General features: G+C 37.2%; 2 protein-coding genes across 12 annotated transcripts in view; one reads left to right on the forward strand and one right to left on the reverse strand.

Moving 5' to 3' along the window:
- Positions 1 to 14428, forward strand: part of LNX1 (ligand of numb-protein X 1) — a 195404-nt gene extending 180976 nt beyond the window's left edge. The window contains exons 12-13 of one of the 2 annotated variants that reach the window (XM_025386367.1): positions 13140 to 13298; positions 13687 to 14255. In XM_025386367.1, the coding sequence (XP_025242152.1) occupies positions 13140 to 13298; positions 13687 to 13822 (295 nt within the window). In that variant the 3' untranslated portion in view covers positions 13823 to 14255. Of the gene's footprint in view, positions 1 to 13139; positions 13299 to 13686 lie in introns of both variants that reach the window. The other variant, XM_025386368.1, reaches the window with a different exon arrangement.
- The window catches only part of FIP1L1 (factor interacting with PAPOLA and CPSF1), a 76156-nt gene continuing 63382 nt past the window's right edge, over positions 12151 to 24924 (reverse strand). For all 10 annotated transcript variants that reach the window (XM_025386372.1, XM_025386379.1, XM_025386378.1 and 7 more), the window contains 3 exons: positions 21457 to 21670; positions 15909 to 16046; positions 12151 to 15388 (listed from right to left, as the gene is read on the reverse strand). In XM_025386372.1, coding sequence (XP_025242157.1) covers positions 15241 to 15388; positions 15909 to 16046; positions 21457 to 21670 — 500 coding nt within the window. In that variant the 3' untranslated portion in view covers positions 12151 to 15240. The remainder of the gene's footprint in view (positions 15389 to 15908; positions 16047 to 21456; positions 21671 to 24924) is intronic.

A 24924-nucleotide genomic window follows, 5' to 3' on the forward strand; every position in this document is an offset into this window, starting at 1 on the left:
TCTCCCTATAGTAATAGAATAAACATGGTAGAAAATTCAGGCCGGGCGCGGTGGCTCAAGCCTGTAATCCCAGCACTTTGGGAGGCCGAGACGGGCGGATCACGAGGTCAGGAGTTCGAGACCATCCTGGCTAACACGGTGAAACCCCGTCTCTACTAAAAAATACAAAAAAAACTAGCCGGGCGAGGTGGCCGGCGCCTGTAGTCCCAGCTACTCGGGAGGCTGAGGCAGGAGAATGGCGTAAAAACCCGGGAGGCGGAGCTTGCAATGAGCTGAGATCTGGCCACTGCACTCCAGCCTGGGCGACACAGCGAAACTCCGTCTCAAAAAAAAAAAAAAAAAAAAAAAAAAAAGAAAATTCAAAGTGCACCAAAGAGTATACAGAGAACAAAAAGTAAGTCTCCTTCCCTTCAGATCCATTCAATAAAGGTGATCACCATTATCAATTTTTTGTGTACTGTAAGTCAGAGGCTGGCAAGCTTTTTCTGAAAAGGGCCTGATAGTTTAGGCTTTGAGGGCCACACGGTCTCTGTGGCAATTACTCATTTCTGCTGTTGTGGTGTGAGACAGCCATAGGCAATATGTGAATGAATGGGGAAGGCTGTGTTCCATTCATTCCAATAAAATTTTACTTATAAAACCAGGTGTTGGGCTGGGCTGTAATTTGCTCACCCCTGGCCTGTGTTTATATGTACACACATACACACAAACACAATGGTAGCATACACACTCCTATAGACCATGCATTTTATTTAAAAACAAATCTGATGTTCTTGGGTATCATGATAGGCGTTGCACCATCGTCGTATCCACTGCCAATTATGAACTGGTTAAATACGTTATGGTACATCTAAACAGCCATGCACCGGGTTGCCTGGGTATCATGTTATTGTATCACACTTCATTCCTATAGGACTACATAGGCATTGCATCACTGCTAAGTAGCACTGTATGGTGTGAAGTGTGAGGCTCATGTCATTTCTTTCCCTCCATATGTGGCTTGGTCTTTTTACTTAACGTTAAAAATAACTTCTATTATTTTGTTGCTGCTTTTTAGGAACTCTAGATATTTGTTTCTTTGATATATTTTATATTTCATATATTTAATGTTCTAGGATCCTTTTCAACTCTTTTTTCTCCATTTTATTTTCTTGACTTTTAATTTTTATTTTAGGTTCAGGGGTACATGTGCAGGTTTGTTATATAGGTAATTTCATGTCACAGGGGTTTGTTATACAGATGAGTTCAGCACCCAGGTACTAAGCCTAGTACCCATTAGTTATTTTTTCTGATCCTCTTCCTCCTTCCATCCTTCACCCTCAAGTAGGCCCTGGTGTCTCTTGTCCCCCTCATTGTGTCCATGAGTTCTTATCATTTAGTTCCCATTTGTAAGTGAGAACATGAGGTATTTGGTTTTCTGTTCCTGAGTTAGTTTGCTAAGGATAATGGCCTCCAGATCCAACCATATTCCCACAAAAGACATGATCTTGTTCTTCTTTATGACTGCATAGTATTCCATGGTGTATATGTACCACATTTCCTTTATCCAGTCTACCATTGATGGGCATTTAGGTTGATTCTGTATCTTTGCGATTGTAAATAGTGCTGCATGTTTTCCCGGCTTATTTGCATCTGTCCTTCAATGCTCACTGTGTTTTCAATATTATTTCTGTTCCTTTGCAACCACTTTCATTGCTGTGGTGTTTTTATTTTTCTCTTCTACTTTTTTGTTCTGTTCCATTGGCTCATGTCTCCTGTTGTCTCATCTTCCTTGAAGTCCTATCTCTGCATTGAGCTCTTGTTCATAGAGCAGTTGCTTCAGAAATATTTTAAATTCATAGTAATATGGTTGGTTATAAATTTTATTTTCTATAGTAGCACTTCATTTCTGTGGCAGCATTTTTCTGGTGAGTGCTATCTGCTGGAGGTTTATAACATGGGGAAAGAACAGCGCCATATTCCAGATAGTAGAAATTTCTCCTTATGGCACCAGGCAATGAGTGTGTTTATTTGTCCCCAGCTGACTAAGCCCAGCCTGGCTGGGCACAATCCATAGTCTCTCTTCCTCCACTCACACACTGGCCAACTGCAGCCCATACCTGTGCGTTATCTCGGATTCTCATTGGCTTACCCATGCCTTTCTTTTCTGCCAATCTGGGCCCAGGGAAGCCTGCTAGCAGCCAGCCCTCTTGTGTCTGGCGTTCCCATGTAGAATGGGTGTTTTGCCCATCAGAGTGGCCATTTGCTAAGACCTCAAGGCTCTACTGGCTTGGTCTATCCTCTCCAGCTGTGGGTGTCTTCTCTTCCATCTTTTCCTCTTTAACTGCCTTTGGCACCTCTCCCTCATATATGGTGACACTTCGTTTTGTTTAAGATGGAATTTGTATTTCTGTTTCCAAGTCTCCTACTTGCTTTTATAGCAATGTTTTAAAGCAGAAGAGGAAACACAGGCTTCACTCTGCCATTTTGAAACTAGAAGTGTGTCCTCCTGGTATTTCTCAGAAGTCATCAATAATCGGTCATGCCCCTAGATCAGGCTTCAGATAGTCCCAGGGTATGAGCCCCTTTCAGTTTTCGTGGGAGGAGGCATCTGCTCCCATCTCTAATCTCGACTCCTCAGACCCTCGAGGACACCAGTTCTCCCTGACTGATGCAATACCACTGGCTTAAATGTCTCTAGCCATTTAGCATGAATATCATTCACTCTAAGAATTTCAGGCCATTTGTCATATCTCAGCAAAATCGTGTTACTTGAATTCATAGAGTTAAGCTGCAAATGGATATTTTTGAATCCACAGAAATTTCCCTCCAAGTTACAAATCTACTTGGCCAAACATTTTTCCCTTTCACTTAACAAATTTCGAGGAAATTCTTTGCCCTAATGTATGATCCAGCCAATTAGCTAAGGTGCTCTACCAATGAAGAAAAATGATATAACATGTCAGCAGGTCTAGAAACAGGAAATCCATTGTAATTATGTCCTTAAGTGTGGTACGACACAGAATATATATGAAGAGGGTAGCACTGGTAAGCTGTGCTTGTTCTGAACTAATTGAGGAGACAGTAAAAGTAGGCTATGAAGGACAATGCAAATGTGCATTGTTGTGTGCATTGTGTGCCAAGAGTGACCCCTGGGTAACAGCTCCAGACATTGTCTCTCAGCTATACAGATTATCAGCTGCCATTCAGTTGGAAGTGATTCAGGAAACACTGAAGGCTTTCTGCTTCATTCTTTGTTGGCTCTCAGGGCCCACATTCCACATCTGGAAGTCTTTCCAAACATGCTCTCATCTGGACTAGTATGATAGTAATACACATTAACTCATTTCTCCTCTTGCCTAAGAATTTTAACCTTTTACTCTCCTGAAACTCATAAAACATCTTAATGAAGATTGTTTATATTGAATAGCAAGGAAACAGATCTCATGTCTTCTCCTTTTAAAGTCAAAGAGCTTTCATATTTTAACTATAAGACAGGGACACTATCAGGTGCATTCACATTATGCAATAATAATAAAAGAGGCAGCTGTGGCTAATACTTATAAAGCCCTTTCTATGTGTCAGGCATTTTTGTGAGAGCTTTATGTGTTCTTTGCATTTTTCACTCATTTAAAACTCACAGCAACTCTGTGATTTTGGTACTAATGGCATCCTCACATTAAAGGTAGAAAACTAAAGCACAGAGTGGTTCTCTTGTCCAAGGTTACATGGCCAGTTAATAGGCAGAGCTGAAATTTGAACCAGGCTCTCTCGTCTTAGAGTCTATGATTTTACCGTGATGCAATGGAAGTTTTGTGAGCACCCTCAAGAGGATGCTAAGCCTACACTTGGCTTTAATAATGTGAGCTATATAATTTGTTTTCTCTCTACTGTAAAGCAAGTTTAGGAGTCTGAATGAAGCAGACTTTTGTCATTCACTGGGTTGGTTTGGGAATTTAGAAATTTGTTGGAGGCCAGGTGTGGTGGATCACTCCTATAATCTTAGCACTTTGGGAAGCCAAGGCAGGCAGATCACCTGAGTTCAGGAGTTCGAGACCAACCTGGCCAACATGGTGAATCCCTATCTCTACTAAAAATACAAAAAATTAGCCAGGAGTGGTGGTGCATGTCTCTAGTTACAGCTACTCAGGATGTTGAGGCAGGACAATTGCTTGAGCCCAGTAGGTAGAGGCAGTGAGCCGAGATCATGCCACTGCACTCTAGCCTGGGTGACAGAGTGAGACTCTGTCTAAAAAAAAAAAAAGAAAAGATGTTGGGTAATGGAGTAAATGATGATATCTTCATCTGGCTGGAGGATATAGTCAAAATAGGGGAGTAGGAATACCAATTATTTTCACAGTTGTGCTCCATAACAACCACAAAACCTCAATAGCATGTGACAATAAGAATATATTTTGCTCACGAGTCTGTGGGGTTCAGCTGATCCAGGCTAGAGTTGACGGATCTTGGCTGGCTCACTCATGCATTTGCACTCTGCTCCGCATTTAGGTGGCTGCTAATCTTGGTTGGTCATGCTTGCATGTCTAGGGTTTGACTGGCCATGGCAAGCATTCGACTGATGAGCTCATGGATGAGGCCAGAATCAGAGTAGGAGGGCATGCAAAGTTGTGTGATAAAGAACATAGATACCAAGAGTGAGTGAGGAATTAGAGCCATTAATGCAATTATTTTGCAATATTAAGGAAGAATGAAGATATATTTGTTGTTCTGGACATGTTGAGTTTTAGATACCAGTGGGATGTCCAAGTTTAATAAACCTATCTGGGACGGCAATTCCTAAAGCCTTTTGTCTCAAGATTGTTATACATTTTTTAAAAGATACTGATAATCCCAAAGAGCTTTTGTTTATGTAGGTTATATCTAATAAAATTACCCTATCATAAATTAATCTGAGAAATTTATTGTCATTTAAAATAAACATATTTTATGTTAGCATAAATCATCTTTTATGAGAAAATGTTTTAAAAAAACTCAGAGGAATGGCATTATTTTACATTTTTTGCAAAGTTTCTTAATGTTTGGCTTAAGATAACTAGATGCTCTTATTTGCTCCCGCATTCCGTCTGTTGCTATATCCCCTATCACGTGGCCTCTGGAAAATGCCACTGTATGCTCATAAGAAAACAAGAATAAAAAAGGGCACTAATGTCTTAGTGTTATTACAAAAATGTTTTTTTACCTTCAGACACCCTGAAAGGCACATCCTTTGGAAACCACACTTTGGAGAAAAGTATAAGCTAAAGATTGATTTGGGGCTGGGTGCAGTGGCTCATGACTGTAATCCTAGGACTTTGGGAGGCTGAAGTGGGAGAATCGCTTGAGCCCAGGAGTTTGAGACCAGTGCCTGGGCAACATAATGAGACCCTATATCTGCTAAAACATATTTTATTTTTAAAGATAGATTTGGGCAGGATCAATATGTAGGTAGTATGGTGTAGGGGCTCCGTAAAATATTGGGGCCCATTGAGAAGAGGATTGAGGAAAGGAGAGCCCTTGAAGGAGACTGAGAAGAAATCACCAATGAAAGAACAGAACAATATTCGCTGGATTTGGCCTAAGGGGGTATAGTCAGAGGCTTAAGCAGGAGAAGTTTTAAGAAGATATTGAGCAGTAAAGGAGTGGATGCAGATGGAACTTTTCAGAGAAAAAAGAAAGGGTAAATCCTTAGTGCAGAGGGTGACACACAGGCCAGGAAGGCAGAGAAGAGCACTGTTTTTAAAAAAGTCAATATTTCAGTCACCCTCTTCCATGGCCTCCACCCAAACTTGTCATCTGCTAGAACCACTCCCCCTTTGAAATCATAAAGTCAGATGTTGTGAATACAGACTTCTGCCATCTAGTCCATAGACCCTTCGGGGTTCATAGACCCCTTTACCTTTTCCCTCAACCTCTTCCGTCTTCACCTCCATCCCAGCGCTGTTGGGGTCCACGGACAATCGCATCAACCATCTTTTTCTTTTTTTTGGAGTCATTATTTTCTACTTTCTTACTCCATCACCCTTCTGGACTATCTGGCAAAATTACAACCCCCTGGATTGTCCAGTTATGTACATTTTCTCCAAGCCTACAACTCAGTCTCTGAACACTGCTGGGGAAAATCGAACAACAGATACCCTTTAAACCTGTGGTCACTACCTTCAGGTGGGCCCAGAGTGCCGCGCCCGTATCCTTTGACATTGTTTATCAGCTGTCTTCTGTCATTCTCTACAGCAGCAGTGTCCCACATACTCTGAGCAACTTAAACCTCCAGCAGCTCTACCGACCCCTTTCCCCCCAGCAAATACCTGCACTTCCTACATGAGAAGGACATGTTACAGTCCTTCTCTTGCTGTGTTTCTTTGTGGGATTTTCTTGTCCTCCTGGTTCTTATCTGTATCATTACCCATAGTTACTACCCCAAAATCTCCTTTGCAAGACTTTTCATTCCATCTGGACTGGATGTCCACTTTGGTCTAGGTGGTTGGGAAAGACCTCTAAAGAGATGACATTTAGTTCATGACCTGAGTAACAGGAAGTAGCTGGCAGTGGAAGCACAGCAGAGAATTCTGGCAGAGCAGTTAAACAAAAGCCCACAGGTGGGAGTGAACGTGGCATGGTCCGGGAATAGCAAAAAGGACTGTGTGTCCAGAACCTGTGGTTGGGGGAGAGGTCTGAGAGATCAGAGTAGAGAGGGACCTGGCCGGGTAGAGAGAGAAGTGTCTAGGGGAAGAAGCCAACAGGGGTCTCACAGTATTGCCAGGTGAAGCTGGACACTGCGACCTTGTAGCAGCATTGAACTTCATGATTGTGTTACTTTGGAGTTCAGTTTGGAATGTTTTCCATGCCCTTATTATGGTCTCTAGTTGTGTTTTATAAAATAATAAATTCTGGATCTTTCCTCTGATTGACTTACTGAAGAATAGCCACCATGTCCTTGGGCACTGACTGGCTCAATCTTTTAAAACTATTAAGGCTCAGTTGTCACCTAGAATTAATACAATAGGAAAACTTGCCAAGGAAATGTCAACTGTAACTTCCAATAATACAGAATACACAACTGGAGGTGTTTTCCCTGCATGTTTCAAACACTGTAGCACAGGAGGGACAGCATAGACAAGCCTGGGAGTGGATCCCAGGACATCTCGTCCTGGTTTCCTTACTCACTGCTTTTCTGTCATGACTTAGGTTCATGAGACACCTGGCCCTGTCACCAGTTAGCTGAAAGCACACATTATTTCATCCTCCTATACTGCTGCTTCTTGTGATAAGTCCCTTGTAGTATTCTGTTTTCTATTAAATTTCAAAAGTCCAGGCTCTCTCTGCTTGAAATACTCCGTGCTTCACATTTTCTGGCTACCTCTTGTTATTCAGGTCATGGACTAAATGTTACCTCTTTAGAGGTCTTTCCCAACCATCTAGGAAAAGTAGGCATCCAGTCCAGATGGAGTCAAAAATCTGTTGGAATGGGGCACTGAGTCCATGAGAGGTGAGGATCAGAGTGGAGTGCTAGAAAAGGAGACTTTGGGGATAGTTAACTCATGGTCATGATATAGATAAGCACCATATGGATGAGAAAAATGCTCAAATTTACCTGAGAGAATTTTTAGTTTTTATTTCTTCTTTCTTTTCGTTTCTTTCTCCCTTCCTTTCCCTCTCTTTCCCTTTCCCTTTCCTTTTCCTTCTTTTTTGAGACAGGGTCTCACTCTATTGCCCAGGCTGAAGTGCAGTGGCACAGTCTTGGCTCACTGCAGCCTCAACCTCCCAGGCTCAAGTCATCCTCCAGTCTCAGCCCCCAATGTAGCTGGGATTACAGGTGCCCGCCACCACACCCGGCTAGTTTTTGTGTTTTTGGTAGAGACAGGGTTTTGCCATGTTGGTCAGTCTAGTCTGGAACTCCTAGGCTCAAGTGATCTGCCTGCCTCAGCCTCCCAAAGTGCTGGGATTAAAGGTGTGAGCCACCTTGCCTGGCCAAGAATTTTTAATTCTATACTCCTGTTTAGGCGCATCATAGTCTAAAGCTTTCTTCCTTAATAACTTTTAAAAGAAACCTGTAATATTTCTTTTGTATGTTTTACTTCTTTAAAAATTATTCAGAGCAATGGGCAATAGACCAGTGCTAATCCACAAACTGTATTATTGGTCTGCAAGAAGGACAGAAATTGTTTAGAAACTTTTATAGCAATTCGACATTGCTACATCATTCAAATATAATCAGTAAACTCTTGTTGAAGGGGATGTTGTTGAACTTGCAAGGTGTTTTATGTTGTGCAATCTGCATCCCAGTAGGGGATCACTGCATCATGCACAGTAGGACCCCACATTAAAACCTATATTTTAAGGTTTCTTAGCTGTCACCAAAATATGTATAAAAATCTGAGAGACTGTCAGGTTTCTTTTTAAACATATTTTTACGATCATTTACATTTTAATCAAAGCTGCTTTAAGTATGTAGTTCAACATTACTGGCCAAATTAGAGAAGTCGCCTATTTATAGTTGGTGAATTAAGCTTCACTGGACAAGACAAGACATACTTTTTCTGAAAACAGTACAATAGAAGTGATTCCAAATAATATGTGATTGTTTTTCTTAAGACAAAAAGTTTATGCTGCTTTTACTCCTCTGTGCAGCTTGGGTTTGCAGATTGTCATTGTTGGTGAAGTAGTAAAACCACTTGTGGAGGTGTTGGCTAATAAAACAATGGAATCATAAATGCCTCTTACAAACAAAAAGCCAAAATAATTTTTTGAAAGAGTATTTAATTAAAAAGTCACCAGAAGTAGATGCCAATATACCATACACAAACTATATACTTTGTGGACTTCCTATAATAAAGTAGCATTTTAAGTAAGATTAAAAATGTATATACACATCGCCAAGGTATTTGTGAAAACTAAAATTTGCTTAGAAACATTGGGTGAATCTGTGGTAAAAAAGGGTACTATGTTTCATAACTAATGATATGAAAACCAACTTCAAGAAAAGCCAGCAACATATTTTTTATTTTAACTTGAATACACAGGCAAATCTTTTTAGCGTATGCACAACTTAAACATGATATCAGAATTTTTAAAAAGTTCTTTGGCAATAAACAAAACTAGCTCTGAACCATATACAACTAAGGAAGTTTACATTGTTGGTGAATTGGAAGTTTAAGTTTTAGGTAGGGGTATGTTTTGCTGGTGCGGTTGCATTGATTGTAAAACTTTCTGGAGTACTGACTCCGCAGATTAAAGAAGCTGCTGGAGAATAAATGTAACTTAATACAGTGGCTCCTTCAGAAAATTTTGCTGTGATGTCAGCCAAACTAAATAATGTGTTTAGTGACATAGTAAAAGTTGTGGCTACATAAAGGCTAGTGCATTAGATACTAGTTTACTAGTTTATTCTCTTTATTATGTGATAATAAGGAAGCCAATCATAACGAACTATTATTGCATGCTGAGTAACAAGTAAAGAGAAGTTCTGTCAAAAATGTTTGAACCATAGATCAAACCCTTATTTTTTTCTGCAAGATAGGAAGCCAGTTTGGTCCCAACTTTTTAAAGATGTAAACTGGATAGCCAAACTTGTTTATTTGCCAGATTATCTTCAATATTTTTACTGAGCTTAATATTTCCTGCAAGGAAAAAAATGCAAGATGTTTTCCAATGGCCAATAACATCAAAGGGCAAAATGAAAGACGCTTGGAAGAATAGCTTCCATAAGTTGTTATGATGTAACTTGATAACAATTATCAATGAAGTAGGTGATAAATTTGATATTGCACAGCTGCAAAAAGTTATCAAACATCTTACATATTTTATAGAATGTTCTGATTTTCAGAAGAAACCAACACAGAATTCATGAATTCAGAGTTCATGTCATTGAGATAAAATTTAAATTTGACTCTAACTTTATAGTATAAATTGTTGTAATTGGCTATCATTGAGGAATAAAGACAAATTTTGAAGTTAAATTATCACTTGCCTGAGCTTACTAAAATTGCTTTAAAATCTTCTGTTCTCCTGAACATATATATGTGACACTGTCTTTTCTGCTAATAGTGAGTAGAAAATGGTTTAGCTATCCCTTATCCTCTGCAAGTAGCAGTGTCAACTTATTGTATTAAGCAACCTCACTTACATTAAACATTGCTATACCTGCTTGTTCAAAGTATGCATATAGATATTTAATATGGGGACTCAGCATTTCTCTCATGATTTTAGAAAAATAATTGAGGAACACAAAATTATGAGTGTAACAGTGATTGTCCATATTAAATTCCCATAAATAAATGAGCAATGCATAGTTTTTATAATTCTTTTTCCTTTTATGTTGATTATAACATTTTATATTTGTTATGTACAACACAATTTGGGGTTAAAGATTTCATTTTTCTAGAAATTCATTTTTTATTTAACCAAAGTATTAGTCTACAATAAACTAGGGAGAAAAAAAAAAAGGTGGTCCCTTCACCGCAGACTGAAAGGTACCTGATCCAGAAGACGGAATAAATGCTAGGTTAATCATAGTAGGAGGCTCTGCATTACTCACTGGAATCTATTAAGTTGATGGTCATAGTTACATATAAATTGGGGCCAAGAAGTTAAACCTTTCTGAACACAGGGCTAGCAAAATAATAAAGCAACATTTTGTGAAAGGACTGTTTCTATAGATTCAATTTCCAATTTTCTGCTCTCACAAAGAGCTCAAAACATCCTACATCCAACGTCTTTCCAACCTCTGCTATTCTAACACCACTTAGCAATGAAAAATGTACAATAATTTAAATCAGGAAGAAACAAGATCTCAACTGGCTTTGGCTGATGCACTTATTTTCTAAACAGTGTTTTTCTTAGGAAAGAGGCTCTGCCTTAGTGTTCTTTGTAGTCTGCAGACTTAGTTCAAAGTCAGTGTTCTCAAATATGTATTGACTAAATTAGTAGTATAAGGGGATATATAAAAATTTAGGAAAAAACTTAGCTTCTTGAGCAGCTCAAGACTTCACCATTCTCATTAACTCATTTCAGTGGAAATCAAATGAGTCACCATACTCATTAACTCATTTCATTAAATTTGTTCTTGAGGTAACCATAATTTTCTCATTGGGAAAAACTACCAAACTCTTTATACTATGCCGAATCTTTTTCGATAGGCCTAAATTTAGAGAATGAGTGCAGAATAGGAAAAAAGTCCACATTTACATTCAAAGTTTAAAGCGACCTAGTATCTGGGGTCACTGATCAAAAACAGCTGCCACATTTCCCAGTGGGGAGTAAAATAACCCAACTTAAGAAAAAAATGCCCACAAAGTCAGATCAAGGTCTGACTTTGCAACGGGTTAACATAAGGAGGTCTCACTGCTGCAATAAAGTTAAATACACAACACCAATAAAAGAAAGCATTTACTTTTTAAGGAAATAAAACAAGTAACACTGGTATCAACTTGAATGGATGCTTCAGGAGGGCAGGGGATTTTGTGTTTTGTTTAAACATCTGCAGAAAGATGATCAAAGCAGGGTGTTCTCTCCAGTATCAAGAGGTTAGAAAATGGACACACTGTGACTTACTGGGTTCAAAGCTTTGAACTAGAACATGTAATGTTTTAGATGGTTATGTTTACAGCTTCTCCATATGAAATAAAATATTCAGTAAGAGTATACTCATTTATATATCAAACTGGGCAATGTTAAAACTGGTATTTGATCATGACCTTGGATAACAATCATCTAATTCTTACCTTTCTCCAAAAAATTGGGCACATATCCTCCCAGGTGGGAATGTTAATGCTTTGGTATTTACAGAATAGTCAGTTACCTGCTTTGTACATGAGGAGTCAGTGAACCATTATGTAAAATGTGTATCTGACACACCACAGCTCCCAAAGAATGAATTTACCACTGACATCAAGGTTTACTGTGAAATGCAGCAGATACATATTTTACAAAATATGAAATTTAATGAAATTCATACTTTTAAGCAATCATTTCAGTAAAAGAAATTGTTATGATGTATATGTATGACAATAGATTCAGAACTGGTTAGAGTTGAATTTCAGCAATACATTTTAAAGGTATTTGCCAAACAAACCCTAAAGCTCATTTTATTTCAAGTGAAAACATCATCATGAAAAAAGTCATGTCACATTGACTAACAAGGTTGGTAACAAATGTAATGATCAACTTTATCACTTAACATTTCACAAGACTTTTTATTGGTTCTAAAAAGCAATTAATATTTTAAAGGTACGGTATATAAACAAAATAGCCATATCTTGATTTTTGGCAACATGAAAAGGCCAATTTCCTTTCAAAACAATTCCTGGACTACAGCTACAAATGTGGTGAACAACGTCATATAGAGTAAAATTCAACTCCTGACATACACTTCTGTGGCAACTGTAACATAGTTAACACTTGGCCTGTACCTATATGAACACTGATTCATTAGGGGCCAGTGAATAAAAATTTCTTCAATCTCATTTGCTATTTTAGTTGAGGGTTCTACTAATTTACAGAAGAGCTGGGCCTTTCCTTCTCCCATTCCTTTTATAACTTCCTATCCAGTTTCTTGCAGTTTGTTTTTCCTCCTATATGAATTGTTCTTATAATCTTTAAATGTATCTGTTTCCATTCACTTTATGCCTGCATGCTTCTCTATGACTTGCCAAACATGTAGAACTGGGTGTAAAGTGGTATTTTTCCAAGGTCAAAAAAAGTATACAAATTCATTTATTAGGATTAGGTTTAAATTGCTTTCATTGAGATTATTCAAAGGATTTTTGCCTTCATTAAAAATTATATCAAGTAAATATTATATGACATCCATGTTTGTTCACCAATAAGGATTTAGGTTTATCCAACTTTTTGCTAATACAAATTCAAGCATTGTCTTAAGTTAAAAATATGATTATCGTTCCCAGTAGATGTATAACAGAACACAATAGGGGGTGTCAGTTTTTTAAGGATATTCAAAATTATGGAAAACAGAGGTTCAATTACAAAAAGCCAGCAAACAGCACAAAAGTCACCAAGGTACGATACAATTTTGAGTGGGACCTATGCAGTGCTACTTAGCCATTAAAAATGCCAACAAAAGGAATGGGGGATGAATCACAGTTAAGTATTCCCTTAACTGTAACAGTTAAATGTGCATGTACACTGACTACATTCTATTTCAGGTGCTTGTATAACTGTAAAGACATTATATTACGAAGAAACACAGCTGGAAGTCTGGGCTTCTGCATTGTAGGAGGTTATGAAGAATACAATGGAAACAAACCTTTTTTCATCAAATCCATTGTTGAAGGAACACCAGCATACAATGATGGAAGAATTAGGTAATAATAATGACTAACCAAAAAAACTTGTATTAAATGTTGTTTAATAAATGCCAAAGCTTGGCCTCATTTGAGATAAGGCATGTATTTATTATACTTTGTGGGGAGTTAAAGTATTTATGTAGCATTCAACTTCTGAGAAATCCAAAATAATTACACATATTCTTAGTCCCATACTACAACTCCCCATACTTTTAGCATTCCTTCTAACACAAGCTGAGTGGATAGTGAGTTTGGAGAATGTAAATAAGAGGCAAGAAATATCTAAATTAAAAGCAACATAATTAAAATGGTCAGATGCAGCAAAAATTAGGACCACTAAGATAAACTTGCATTAACTTCAGCAATGAATTAAAATACTAATCATATCTTGGTTTTTTTTTTTTAGATGTGGTGATATTCTTCTTGCTGTCAATGGTAGAAGTACATCAGGAATGATACATGCTTGCTTGGCAAGACTGCTGAAAGAACTTAAAGGAAGAATTACTCTAACTATTGTTTCTTGGCCTGGCACTTTTTTATAGAATCAATGATGGGTCAGAGAAAAACATAAAAATCACAAATAGGCTAAGTTGAAACACTGTATTTATCTTGTCAGTTTTTATATGTAAATACACTGTTAAAATGTCAGGAAAAGTATGATCTAATGAAAGTCAGTTACACCTCAGAAAATATGATTCCAAAAATATTAAAACTACTAGTTTTTTTTCAGTGTGGAGGATTTCTCATTACTCTACAACTTTGTTTATATTTTTTCTATTCAGTAAAAAGCCCTAAACAGCTAAAATGATTTGTATAACCCACTGAATTCAAGTTGATTTAAATTTAAAATTTGGTATATGCTGAAATCTGCCAAGGGTACATTATGACCATTTTTAATTTACAGCTAAGATTTTTTTAAATGCATTGCTGAGAAACAATGCTTTCATCAAACAAGAAATAAATATTTTTCAGAAATTATAGTTGTCTTTTAGTATGTGATACTAATTAAGATTACTTGTATTATCACCATTTAAAAGATCCTAGTAATTTATCCTTTCAAATACCATGTTATTTGTTACCATCACTGACAAATGTCTTCTAGGGCTATCCCTAAAAATGCTCAGAGAATTATAAACTTGTTTTGTTTTAGTAATGGCTAAAGCTCTTTTTTCCACAATCGTTAGCGACTGTATAAAAACTTGCGCTGCTCCACCAGTGGGCCTTGGGAAATGCATCAAGGCCAAACCAGCTTGACCCTGGCTCATAGACATGGTCATGAGGCTTTTTAAATTTGTGCCACAATGAAGAGTGTTTGTACACGTGCCTCCTAGAAACTACACTAAGGGTAATTTATTTCATAGAGCCCACCCAAATGCCTTATAGGTTTTATTAATTTGGATATGAAAGTGTACCCCATTTGGTTTCACCAGGAACCCAAATTTAGAACACTGAAAAGCTATCAAAAAGTTGTGATATCAAAAATGTATGAGTCTCTTAATATACTAAGCAAGAGTGTCACAGCAGTAATGATAAAGACTAGTTTTAGTCTCAAGCCTTAGAGGGGCCCTTTGTTGCCTTTTGTGGTGCAGCCTCTTACGAGACTGGTGTTTTGCTTGTTTGATTAACAAAACTGTGGCCCAAGTGGAACCTTGACCTTTTCTCAGATAATTTGTTTATGTACACAGCTAACACAGCTCTTTAGAGTCCCTGTTAAGTGACTCATTCACATTCCTTTCTTGGATATAAAGTCATTGCTGTCTTTATTTTTGAAATATTACAAGACAAAGATTTTTAACTTAACATGAAAAATTCACTCTTTTATTTTCGAAAAAAAGTTAACTTTTCATACTAACAAACAGAACAAGATTTAAGGTAAATTTCTTAAACATTATCCAGAAAAATAACAAGATTTATAGTATCTACTTCTGGTACTAATATACACAAAAGGCCAAAACCATGCCTATTCTGCAGGTGTAGCTTCGGTGCTCTCCTGTTCAGGGGCAGGCTCACTGCCTGCTTCTTTTCCTTCTTTGCTTCTTTTAGATTTTTTGTGTTTGTGTCTCCTGTGACTATCTCCTTCTTCACTTTCATGGCGACGTCTACTATTACTGGAATAAAAAAGGTGTGTTCTGTTTAAATACACAATCAGTGACAAAAATCCAATCACTCTAAGGAAATTCTCAATATAACACTGGGTTTAAAATAATCTAATGCATTTTCTCATCAATATAGTGTGGGGAATAATCAGTTTTATGTGACTTTTATGCAGGGATTGTATTTATTTTATAGGGCCATCTTCACTGATATTATCTCAGATTCCCAGTGCCTATACAGCTTCTGAAATGCATATTATAATATACAGTAACAAATTAGAAACAAGCACTAACTCAAAACTGGAAATACTGTAAAGGGTTGATTTTTGGCAAACAATAGGTATTTTGTTTAATTTTCTTAAAAAAATTTGAGACAAGGCCCTGAATTTTTCTTTAATGAAACCAAGCACTGCTTCGTTTCATAACTTACGAAAGACTGGTTCATAGGCCAAAATTTCCCCTCTTCCAATGCGATAATGTAGTAAGTCAAAATCTCTCCCATTCTATTGGCTCACTATTTTATTAAAGAGCAAACCTTCGAGAAGACTTATGTCTGGTTTCCTCTTTTTCCCTGTGTCGTCTTTCTCTATGTCGTTCTTCTTTCTCTCGACTTGCTCTGTGACGCTCATAACCTCTTTCTGCATATTCCCTGTATCTGTATCGTTCTTCATCGCTGAAATTGAAATAGAAATGTTTTCTTGACAACTGGACCATTAATTCTGAATGGATTCAAACTGTAAAAGAGGAGATGTGATCTGCAGTCCAAACCCCAAATCCTCACATTAGCATCTTTTATAACATTAGTGAGGAATAAATATTTGTTGAATTGAGAGGAAAACAATGGTTGTTCTCAAAATAGCACTAGAGCTAAGAATATAAATATATAATAATTACATAGGCTAAATGACCAATTTTGTTCTGTGCTTTCATAGCTGTTAAAAAGATTTAATATAAAAATGCTTTGGTTTTTTCATTTCTTGAAAAAGTGAGATCTGCAACTGATTTACATTGTTACCAGCTTTTAAAATTTTTGCTCCTTTTAGAATTAAAATAATATTTGTTTATCTCAGATTTCTAATCAATATGCTTGGGAAGTCTTGGACACATATTTAACATTATAAAAATATACAACTCACAATGACTACAAAACAGAAAGCAAGTTATGTTTTTAAACTTTAGGTTTATCATTAAATATTCATCAAATACAGAAGTATAAACATGAAGAACAGAAACATTAAAGCAACTTCTACAGTATCCATACAAAATGCAGATTGGACATACCTGCATTCTGACATTCTAATTACGTGTGTGTGTGTGTGTGCGCGCGGGAGGGGGAACTACATGGCTAATAACTTCAACTGCATACATATAAGTTGCATCTCCATTTTCTGATTTTGGATTGAATTATACAGACTGGTGAAACTGAGACGAATGGCTAGAGTTAGAGGGTGGTCTTTCTTTACCTCCCTAGACCTCTTTTCCTTTCATGTCCTTTAACTGACATTCTCTTTCCATCTTTCTCTTTATCCTTCATGTCTCTTATTTCTTCCTTTTTCTTTTTTTTGTTTAGCACAGAAGTCAACACTTTCTACATCAGTAAATTCCCTTAGAATAAAATAATCTTTTAGAAGAGTATGCTGAAGAGCTTTGATTTCTAGAAATGTTTAATATGAATTATTAAAGTAGTAATCTGTATGAAACATCAAGATGGTAAGGAATCTCAGGGTTTAACATAGTCAGGTGACAACTATAAGCCATGTTTTAAAAGACATGTCAGCCTATGTTCTAGCAAAAGTAATGATTCAGTAATGCTATGCTTAATGCCCAATTGTACTGCTGACCAAGTTATTATCTGTGATACATTAAAATTTTAGAATCTCATTTAAAAAACAGAAAATGTATTAATATATACTTTTGCACATATTTGTATACGTTATTTCCACTATTTTTTTCCTATCCATAAATATGTACTTTGTACTTGGAGTGTGGAGGCATGTCACCTGAAAGGGAACATGCCATGCCAGTCAGTGGAGAACAGCAGAAAGAGTACAAGTGGAGTACACACAGGATCACATCCTGATTTTGCCACTTACTAAATGAGTGACCCAGGCTGTTACTTAACCTCTCTCAGCCTCGGTTTTCTCATCTGTAAAACTGCCAAGAGTATTTTTCAAGGCTTTTTACAGAACTGACAACATTTATAAAGTGCTTGGTATGAAAGCAGGCACTCAATAAATGACAGTCTTTGGTGAATTTAATGCTTAATTTTTTCAGAAGCAGAACTTTTTAGTACCATGTCTTGAAGTAGAATAAACTAGCACCATAAGAAATATAGTTAACTTCTCTCAAAAAATGAGGCTTTTCAATGACTGCAACTAGATTTACATAAAAATAATTAAAGTCAATTATCTCATAATGTGTCATTTGTAACTCTCTTTTTCCTCTTACCCTAAAACCAACTCTTGTTGAACTCGAAGCCTTTAGATTCTAAAAGCAGCCCTGTGATGGGAACCTTACAACAGATGGTAGAAGATTGGGTCCTACACACAAAATAGACCCTCCTCCTTCCATCCCCTTTTCTGATAAATGGCTGAACCAGAAAGGTTTCTCTGAACCTGGAAATTACATTAGAGTTCATTTCAAACATCCTCAAATGACCAGCCTTCTTTCTGGCCCATAATTAAGCTGCCTAAAAAGCAGAAGTTGAAACTAGTCTGTACTTTTCAAAACAATGGCCCTGTAATTTGTAAAGCAACATATACTACATGCCATACTGCTAAAATATCAGCCTTCAGACACCTTTACTTATACTTCACTTGGATTTTCCAGGGCATAATGTTTTCCTGGGATAATTCAGAACTCAAAATTCCTCCACTTTTTGCCTCTCTGACCTTAAACATTTCAGTCAAATTTAGGTAAACTTTGACTCCTAATGCCCTACAGTTCAGCAACTTGAATATCAAATGTGGTTTAACCATTAATGCTTTTAAGTTGCAATAAAAACTCAGTAATATCTGTGCATGTATTTGAAGCAGAAGAATTAGAGGATTTAGCCAAATCTTCTATAAACAATGTGTTATTTATGCAAAGAAAATTTATAAGCCCTGCCTGGTAAAGCAATTTATTTTATTCTTATTTCCTATCAAATTTTGCATTAAGCTCCTTACTTATAAACATGTACAATCTAGAGATAGCAATGCTATCTCAAACATATTCATTTCCACATTAGAAACAATTTGACTTTCTGGAAAGTAATGCCCTCGAACTTAAAAGAATCATGCACTTAAATTGGCTAAAGTCAACAGCACATTTCCCACCAAGCAAACACAAATCATATACTCATGCGCACGCGCGCGCACACACACACGTATCATAGTGTTTACTTATTTGGTCAATAAAATTTTATTAAGTGCCTACGATGTATAAGTCATATTAGTAGGAGCCAAAGGAAGGAAAAAAGATGAATAAATCCTTATCAGTTCCTTCTTGTGCATTTTTTTAGGTAAAGTTTTAAGCTACTGACCAGTCCTAATCAGCTTGACAATATGAGGGGTCTTCAAAAAGTTCATGGAAAATGCATACTATGAAAAAATTATGCATGGATTTCAACATTTTTCTGCACCAAAATAAACTCAGTAATTTGTTACAACATCGCTGAACAGGATCTAGTTTGAGGTACTAGTGTAACTGTTTAGGGGTACCATAAGCCACACCCATATAAGTCAGCAAGCTTAATAAATGTGCATGTTCTTGACTGATCCACTGTTCAGCTCATCTCTTTCCTCTCCTTGGGTCTCCCTATTCCCTGAGAAACAATAATGTTGAAATGAGGCTAATTAATAACCCTACAATGGCCTCTGTGCGTTCAAGTGAAAGGAAGAATCGCACATCTCTCATTTTAAATCAAAAGCTAAAAATGATTAAGCTAAAAATGAGGAAGCCTGGAGAGGAAGGCATGTCAAAAGTCATGACAGGCTAAAGTCTATCCCTCATGTGCCAAAAAGACAAGTTGTCAAGCCAAAGAAAAAGTTGTTGAAGAAAATTAAAAGTGCTACTCCAGTGAACATATGAATGGTTAAGAAAATGACAACAGCATTATTGCTGATATGGAGAAAGTTTTAGTGTCCGGGTAGAAGAACAAACCAGCCACACAACATTCCCTTAAACCAAAGCCTAATCCAGAGCAAGGCCCAATTATTTTCAATTCTATGAAGGCAGAGATAGGTGAGGAAGCTGCAGAAGAAACAGAAGCTAGCAGAAGTTAGTTGGTTTGTAAGGATTAAGCAAAGACGTGCTCTATATAACATAAAAGTACAAGGTGAGGCAGTAAGTGCTGAGGTAGAAGCTACAGCAAGTTATCCAGATGATCTAGCTAATCTGATCATCTGATGGAGGTAGCTCCATTAAACAACGCATTTTTAATGTAGATCAAATAGCTTTATACTGAAAGAAGAAGCCATGAAGACTTTCACAGCTAGAGAGAAGGCAATGCCTGGCTTCAAGTTTCAAAGGACAGACTCACTCTCTTGTTTCCTAATGCATTGTTCCTTAATGTAGCTGGTGATTTTAAGTTAAAGTTGGTGCTCATTTACCACCCTGAAAATCCTGGAGTCCTTAGAATTATGGTAAATCGACTCTGCCTGTGCTCTAACAATGGAACACCGAAGCCTGAATGGCAGCACATCTGTTTACAGGATGGTTTACTGAATATTGTAAGTATTCTGAACAAACTCTGTTTTTTCCTAACCATAGTAATACTCACTGGGGATAGAGGAAAGCTCCTCCTTCTCATTAAACAATGCGGTTCCATTACATTATTTTCAAAATGTATACATTTTGAAATGTGTATGTATACAGTCAAGTGTCAGTTAATGACAGGGATATGTTCTGAGAAATGCACTATTAGGTGATCTCATTGTTGTGCAAACCCCACACAGTGTACTTACACAAACTTTGATGGTACAGCCTATTATACACTAGGTTACATATTATAGACTATTGCTCCTGGGCTTCAAATCTGTATAGCATATTACTGCACTGAATTCTGTAGAAAATTTTAACACAATGGTAAGTATTTGTGTATCTAAACAAAAGATACAGTATAAATAGTATTGTAATCTTATGAGACCACTGTTATACATGTGGTTTGCACTGACAGAATATAAAAATAATAACTAAAATCAGGAGGAAAACCTTTTAAAACATATGTAAGACAAATTTTCTTAAATATTAAAACTTAATACATAAGTGTGTGGCAGGAAAGACTAATAGGAAAACCCATTTAAAAAGTTTTAAGTAAAATTTCCAATTCTTAAAGGTAGCCTATTTGTGCATTTTCTTTAAAAAATGGATAATGGTGTTTGGAAAATCACTATAATGTTTTTAATCCACTGGATATATTTTAAGAGTGACCTTGGGCAACACAGCATGACCCTGTCTCTACAAAAAATTTTTAAAATGAGCCAAGCATGGTGATGCATGACTGTAGTCTTAGCTACTTGAGAGGCTAAGCCAGGAAGATCACTTGAGCCCAGGACTTCCTACATTAGGGAACAATGCATTAGGAAACAAGAGAGTCAGCCTGTCCTTTCAAACTCTGAAGCCAGGCATTGAGTTCTCTTCTCTAGCTATGAAAGTCTTAGATGGCATCTTCTTCCAATGTAAGACTGCAGTGAGCTATGATCATGCCACTGCACTCCAGCCAGCCTGGGTGACAAAGCAAGACCCTGTCTCTAAAAACAGAATAAAAGTGGTGATAATTTTATTTTTGAATATTAATATTTATAATACACTGGAAATATCTATATGGTCAACTAATTTAAACTTAAGATGAAAAACTTAGATGGCAAGATAACAATAAATGAAGGGGTAGAAAATTCTTTTAAGAGATAAGTAAACAAATTAAAGGACGGCTGTTCAAGGTAATGGGAAGCCTCTAATCCTTTATCATTTTAAGATGGCTTTCCTAAGTACTCCCTGAGCATCTCTTTTCCAAGTGAATTGAAATTCACTTCCTCATAACAAAAATAAATTTGAAAGCGGTTATAAAATACATAGTATAAACTCCTGCACACCCAACAAACCTGTTGAAAACACTTGGTGTAGGACTGTGATCACGCTCCCTCTCTCTCTCTCTGGTGCGTTCTCTTTCTCTGTCCCGATCACGGTCTCGCTCTCTGTCTCTGTCTCTCTCTCTATCTCGGTCTTTCTCTCTTCTGGCATAATAGTCCCACTGCTTGCTGGTGTCCACAAGACTAGGCCATGAAGGCGCAGAACCAGGAAGATGGGGAAAGGCAACTAAAGAAAAAACACAATTAAAAACAAACATTATGGTACTTTAAAAAAACAAAATGCCCACCAAAAATATGTCATTAGATTGTAATAGAAATTCACTTTATAAATAGAAAAGAGAACTATCACATGGTGAATGAATACCCACAGTATCAGGGGAAGATCCGGAAACAAATCTTAAAAACCTAACATATAAAGACCCTTCATTATACAAGGTGAACAGGAATCAGAATTAGGTTGACCACAAACTCCCCAATATAAAAAATGGAAACCAGAATACATTGGGACATCTTCAAAGTGTTGAGAGGAGGCCAGGAGTTCAAGACCAGCCTAGTCAACATGGTGAAACCCCGTCTCTACTAAAAATACAAACGTTTGCTGGGCATGGTGGTGCGTGCCTGTAATCCCAGCTATTTGGGAGGCTGAGGCAGGAGAATCACTTGAACCCAGGAGGCAGAGGTTACAGTGAGCAGAGATCATGTCACTGCACTCCAGCCTGGGCGTCAGAGTGAGACTGTATCTCAAAAAAAGAAAAAAAAAAACAGTGTTGAGAAAAAATATCAACCTAGAAAAGTGTACTCAACAACATTTTATTTCAAGATTCAAACTGCCTTTGTAAACATCAACAAAAAAATAAGCAAAACTTATAACCAACAGACTTCACCAAAAGAATGTCTATCAGGCCGGGTGCAGTGGCTCAGGCCTGTAATCCCAACACTTTTGGAAGCGAAGGTGGGCGGATTGTGAGGTCAGGAGTTCACGATCAGCCTGGCTAACATGGTGAAACCCCATCTCTACTAAAAATACAAAAATTAGCAGGGCGCGGTGGCAGGTGCCTGTAATCCCAGCTACTCGGGAGGCTGAGGCAGGAAGATGGCATGAACCCGGGAGATGGAGCTTGCAGTGAGCCGAGATGGCACCACTGCACTCCAGCCTGGGCAACAAAGTGAGGCTCCATCTCAAAAAAAAAAAAAAAAAAAGAAAAAAGGAACATCTATCAGATATACCTAGAGAAAAAGAAAAATTATCCTAGAGGATCTAACATGAAAAGAAGTAATGGCTGAACAAATAAACGGTAATCATATATGCAAATCCAAACAAATAATATATGCTATTCAACAGTAGAGTTTTTTAAAAAAGAATAAAACTAAAATAGTGAACCACAACAGGATATAAGTTAGAAGAGAAAGATTATTCTAAAGTCTCTGTATTGATGGAGAAAGATGTTCAAATTGTATGTAACTACACATTGTTAAGTATGAATAACAAAAGTCGAGTAACTACTTTAAAAAAAAAAAAAGAAAACGTATAGTTTCAAAACAATGAAGAAAAAAGGATTTTTTGAAAATCAATGTGAAACTCAGTCAATTCAAGACGACTTGACAAAGATGTAGGTGGAGAGTTAAGTTCAAATAGCTAAATATTCTCAGTAAAAAAAGGGACTGACTCATCAGTTACAAAACAAAGACTGTTGATTTGTACTTTTAAAAAACCTAACTATAACCTTAATATAAACAACATAAAAACAGAAAGTTGAAAGAAAAAAGATGAGGAAAAAAAAAATACAACCCCTGATCGAAAATGAGTAGCTTTAGGCCGGCGAGGTGGCTCACGCCTGCAATCCCAGCACTTTGGGAGGCCGAGGACGGCAGATTGCCTGAGGTCAGGAGTTCCAGACCAGTCTGGCCAACATGGTGAAACCCTGTCTCTACTAAAAATACAAAAAAAATTAGCCGGGCTTGGTGGCACATGCCTGTAATCCCAGCTATTCGGAAGGCTGAGGCAGGGGAATTGCTTGAACCAGGAAGGTGGAGCTTGCAGTGAGCAGAGATCATACTACTGCACTCCAGACTGGACGACAGAGTTTGACTCCGTCTCAAAAAAAATAAAGAGTAGCTTTATTAATGACACAACAGACTTATACAAAAAGCATTACTTAGGAAAGAAAGAATGATCACATGAAGATGGATGATGTAATTTACCAAGGAAACAGAACAAATTTAAACTTCCAAGTAGCTAACAACATCACCTTAAGTTTTAGAAAGTAAAAACTAATAAAAACACAGGTAGAAATAGAAAATTCACCATGTTCATGGGAGATTAACATAATTCTCTCAATTATTGGTGGATTAAGCAGATGAAAAAATCAGTACAAATATAGAAGCGGTTTTTGTTTTAAGAGATGAGGTCTTGCTGTCATCCAGGCTAGAGAACAAGTGGTATGATCATAGCTCACTGCAGCCTTGAACTCTAAGGCTCAAGTGATCTTCCCGCCTCAGCCTCCCAAATAGCTAGGATTACAGGCACAAGTCACCATGCAGATAAAGACTTGAGCTACATGTTCTTAGTATGGTTGCTGTAATGGACATCACATAGGATACTGCCCATAACAAAGGATATTCTTCTTCTCAAGCACAACATTTATGAAAAGGTACATATACTTTCAAAGGATGAGTATAATAGGTTTGTTCTCTGACCACCAAGCAATTTAAGTTAGAAGTCAAATTTAAAAGTTATGAGAAAATAATCCCTAACCATTTCAAATTAAAAACATACTTCTGATAATTCATGAGTCAAAAATATCATAAATTTAAATAATTACGAAATAAACACAAACATAACACACATCAAAAGTTTAGGGATACAAGTTGTTCCAGAAGAAAATTTAGTCTTAAAATACTATATTAGAAAAAAGTAAAAATTAATGAGCTAAGTCTCCCAATATAAGAACGCAAAAAAAAAAAAAAAAAAACAGAATAATCCAACAAAAAAGGATAATAAAGACGACTCTTCAAGGTTTCTTTTTCGTTTCGAGTCAGTTTTGTTTGGTAAGTTTTTGTTTTTGTTTTTAGGAGTTAATTCATTTCAGCTAAGTTTTTAAGTGCGTTGGTATACGGTGCAGCATATTCTCTCTCTTTTTTTTTTTTAGACGGAGTCTCACTCTGTTGCCCAGGCTGGAGTGCAGTGGCCGGATCTCAGCTCACTGCAAGCTCCGCCTCCCGGGTTTATGCCATTCTCCCGCCTCCGCCTCCCAAGTAGCTGGGACTACAGGCGCCCGCCACCTCGCCCAGCTAGTTTTTTGTATTTTTTAGTAGAGACGGGGTTTCACCGGGTTAGCCAGGATGGTCTCGATCTCCTGACCTCGTGATCCGCCCGTCTCGGCCTCCCAAAGTGCTGGGATTACAGGCTTGAGCCGGCCTCTCTTTTATTGTTTAATCTGCATTGTCTACAGTTGTAATCCCTTTTTGCTTCTGATACTG

This window comes from Theropithecus gelada, chromosome 5 (genome assembly GCF_003255815.1).
Source record: "Theropithecus gelada isolate Dixy chromosome 5, Tgel_1.0, whole genome shotgun sequence".
Lineage (NCBI taxonomy): Eukaryota > Metazoa > Chordata > Mammalia > Primates > Cercopithecidae > Theropithecus > Theropithecus gelada.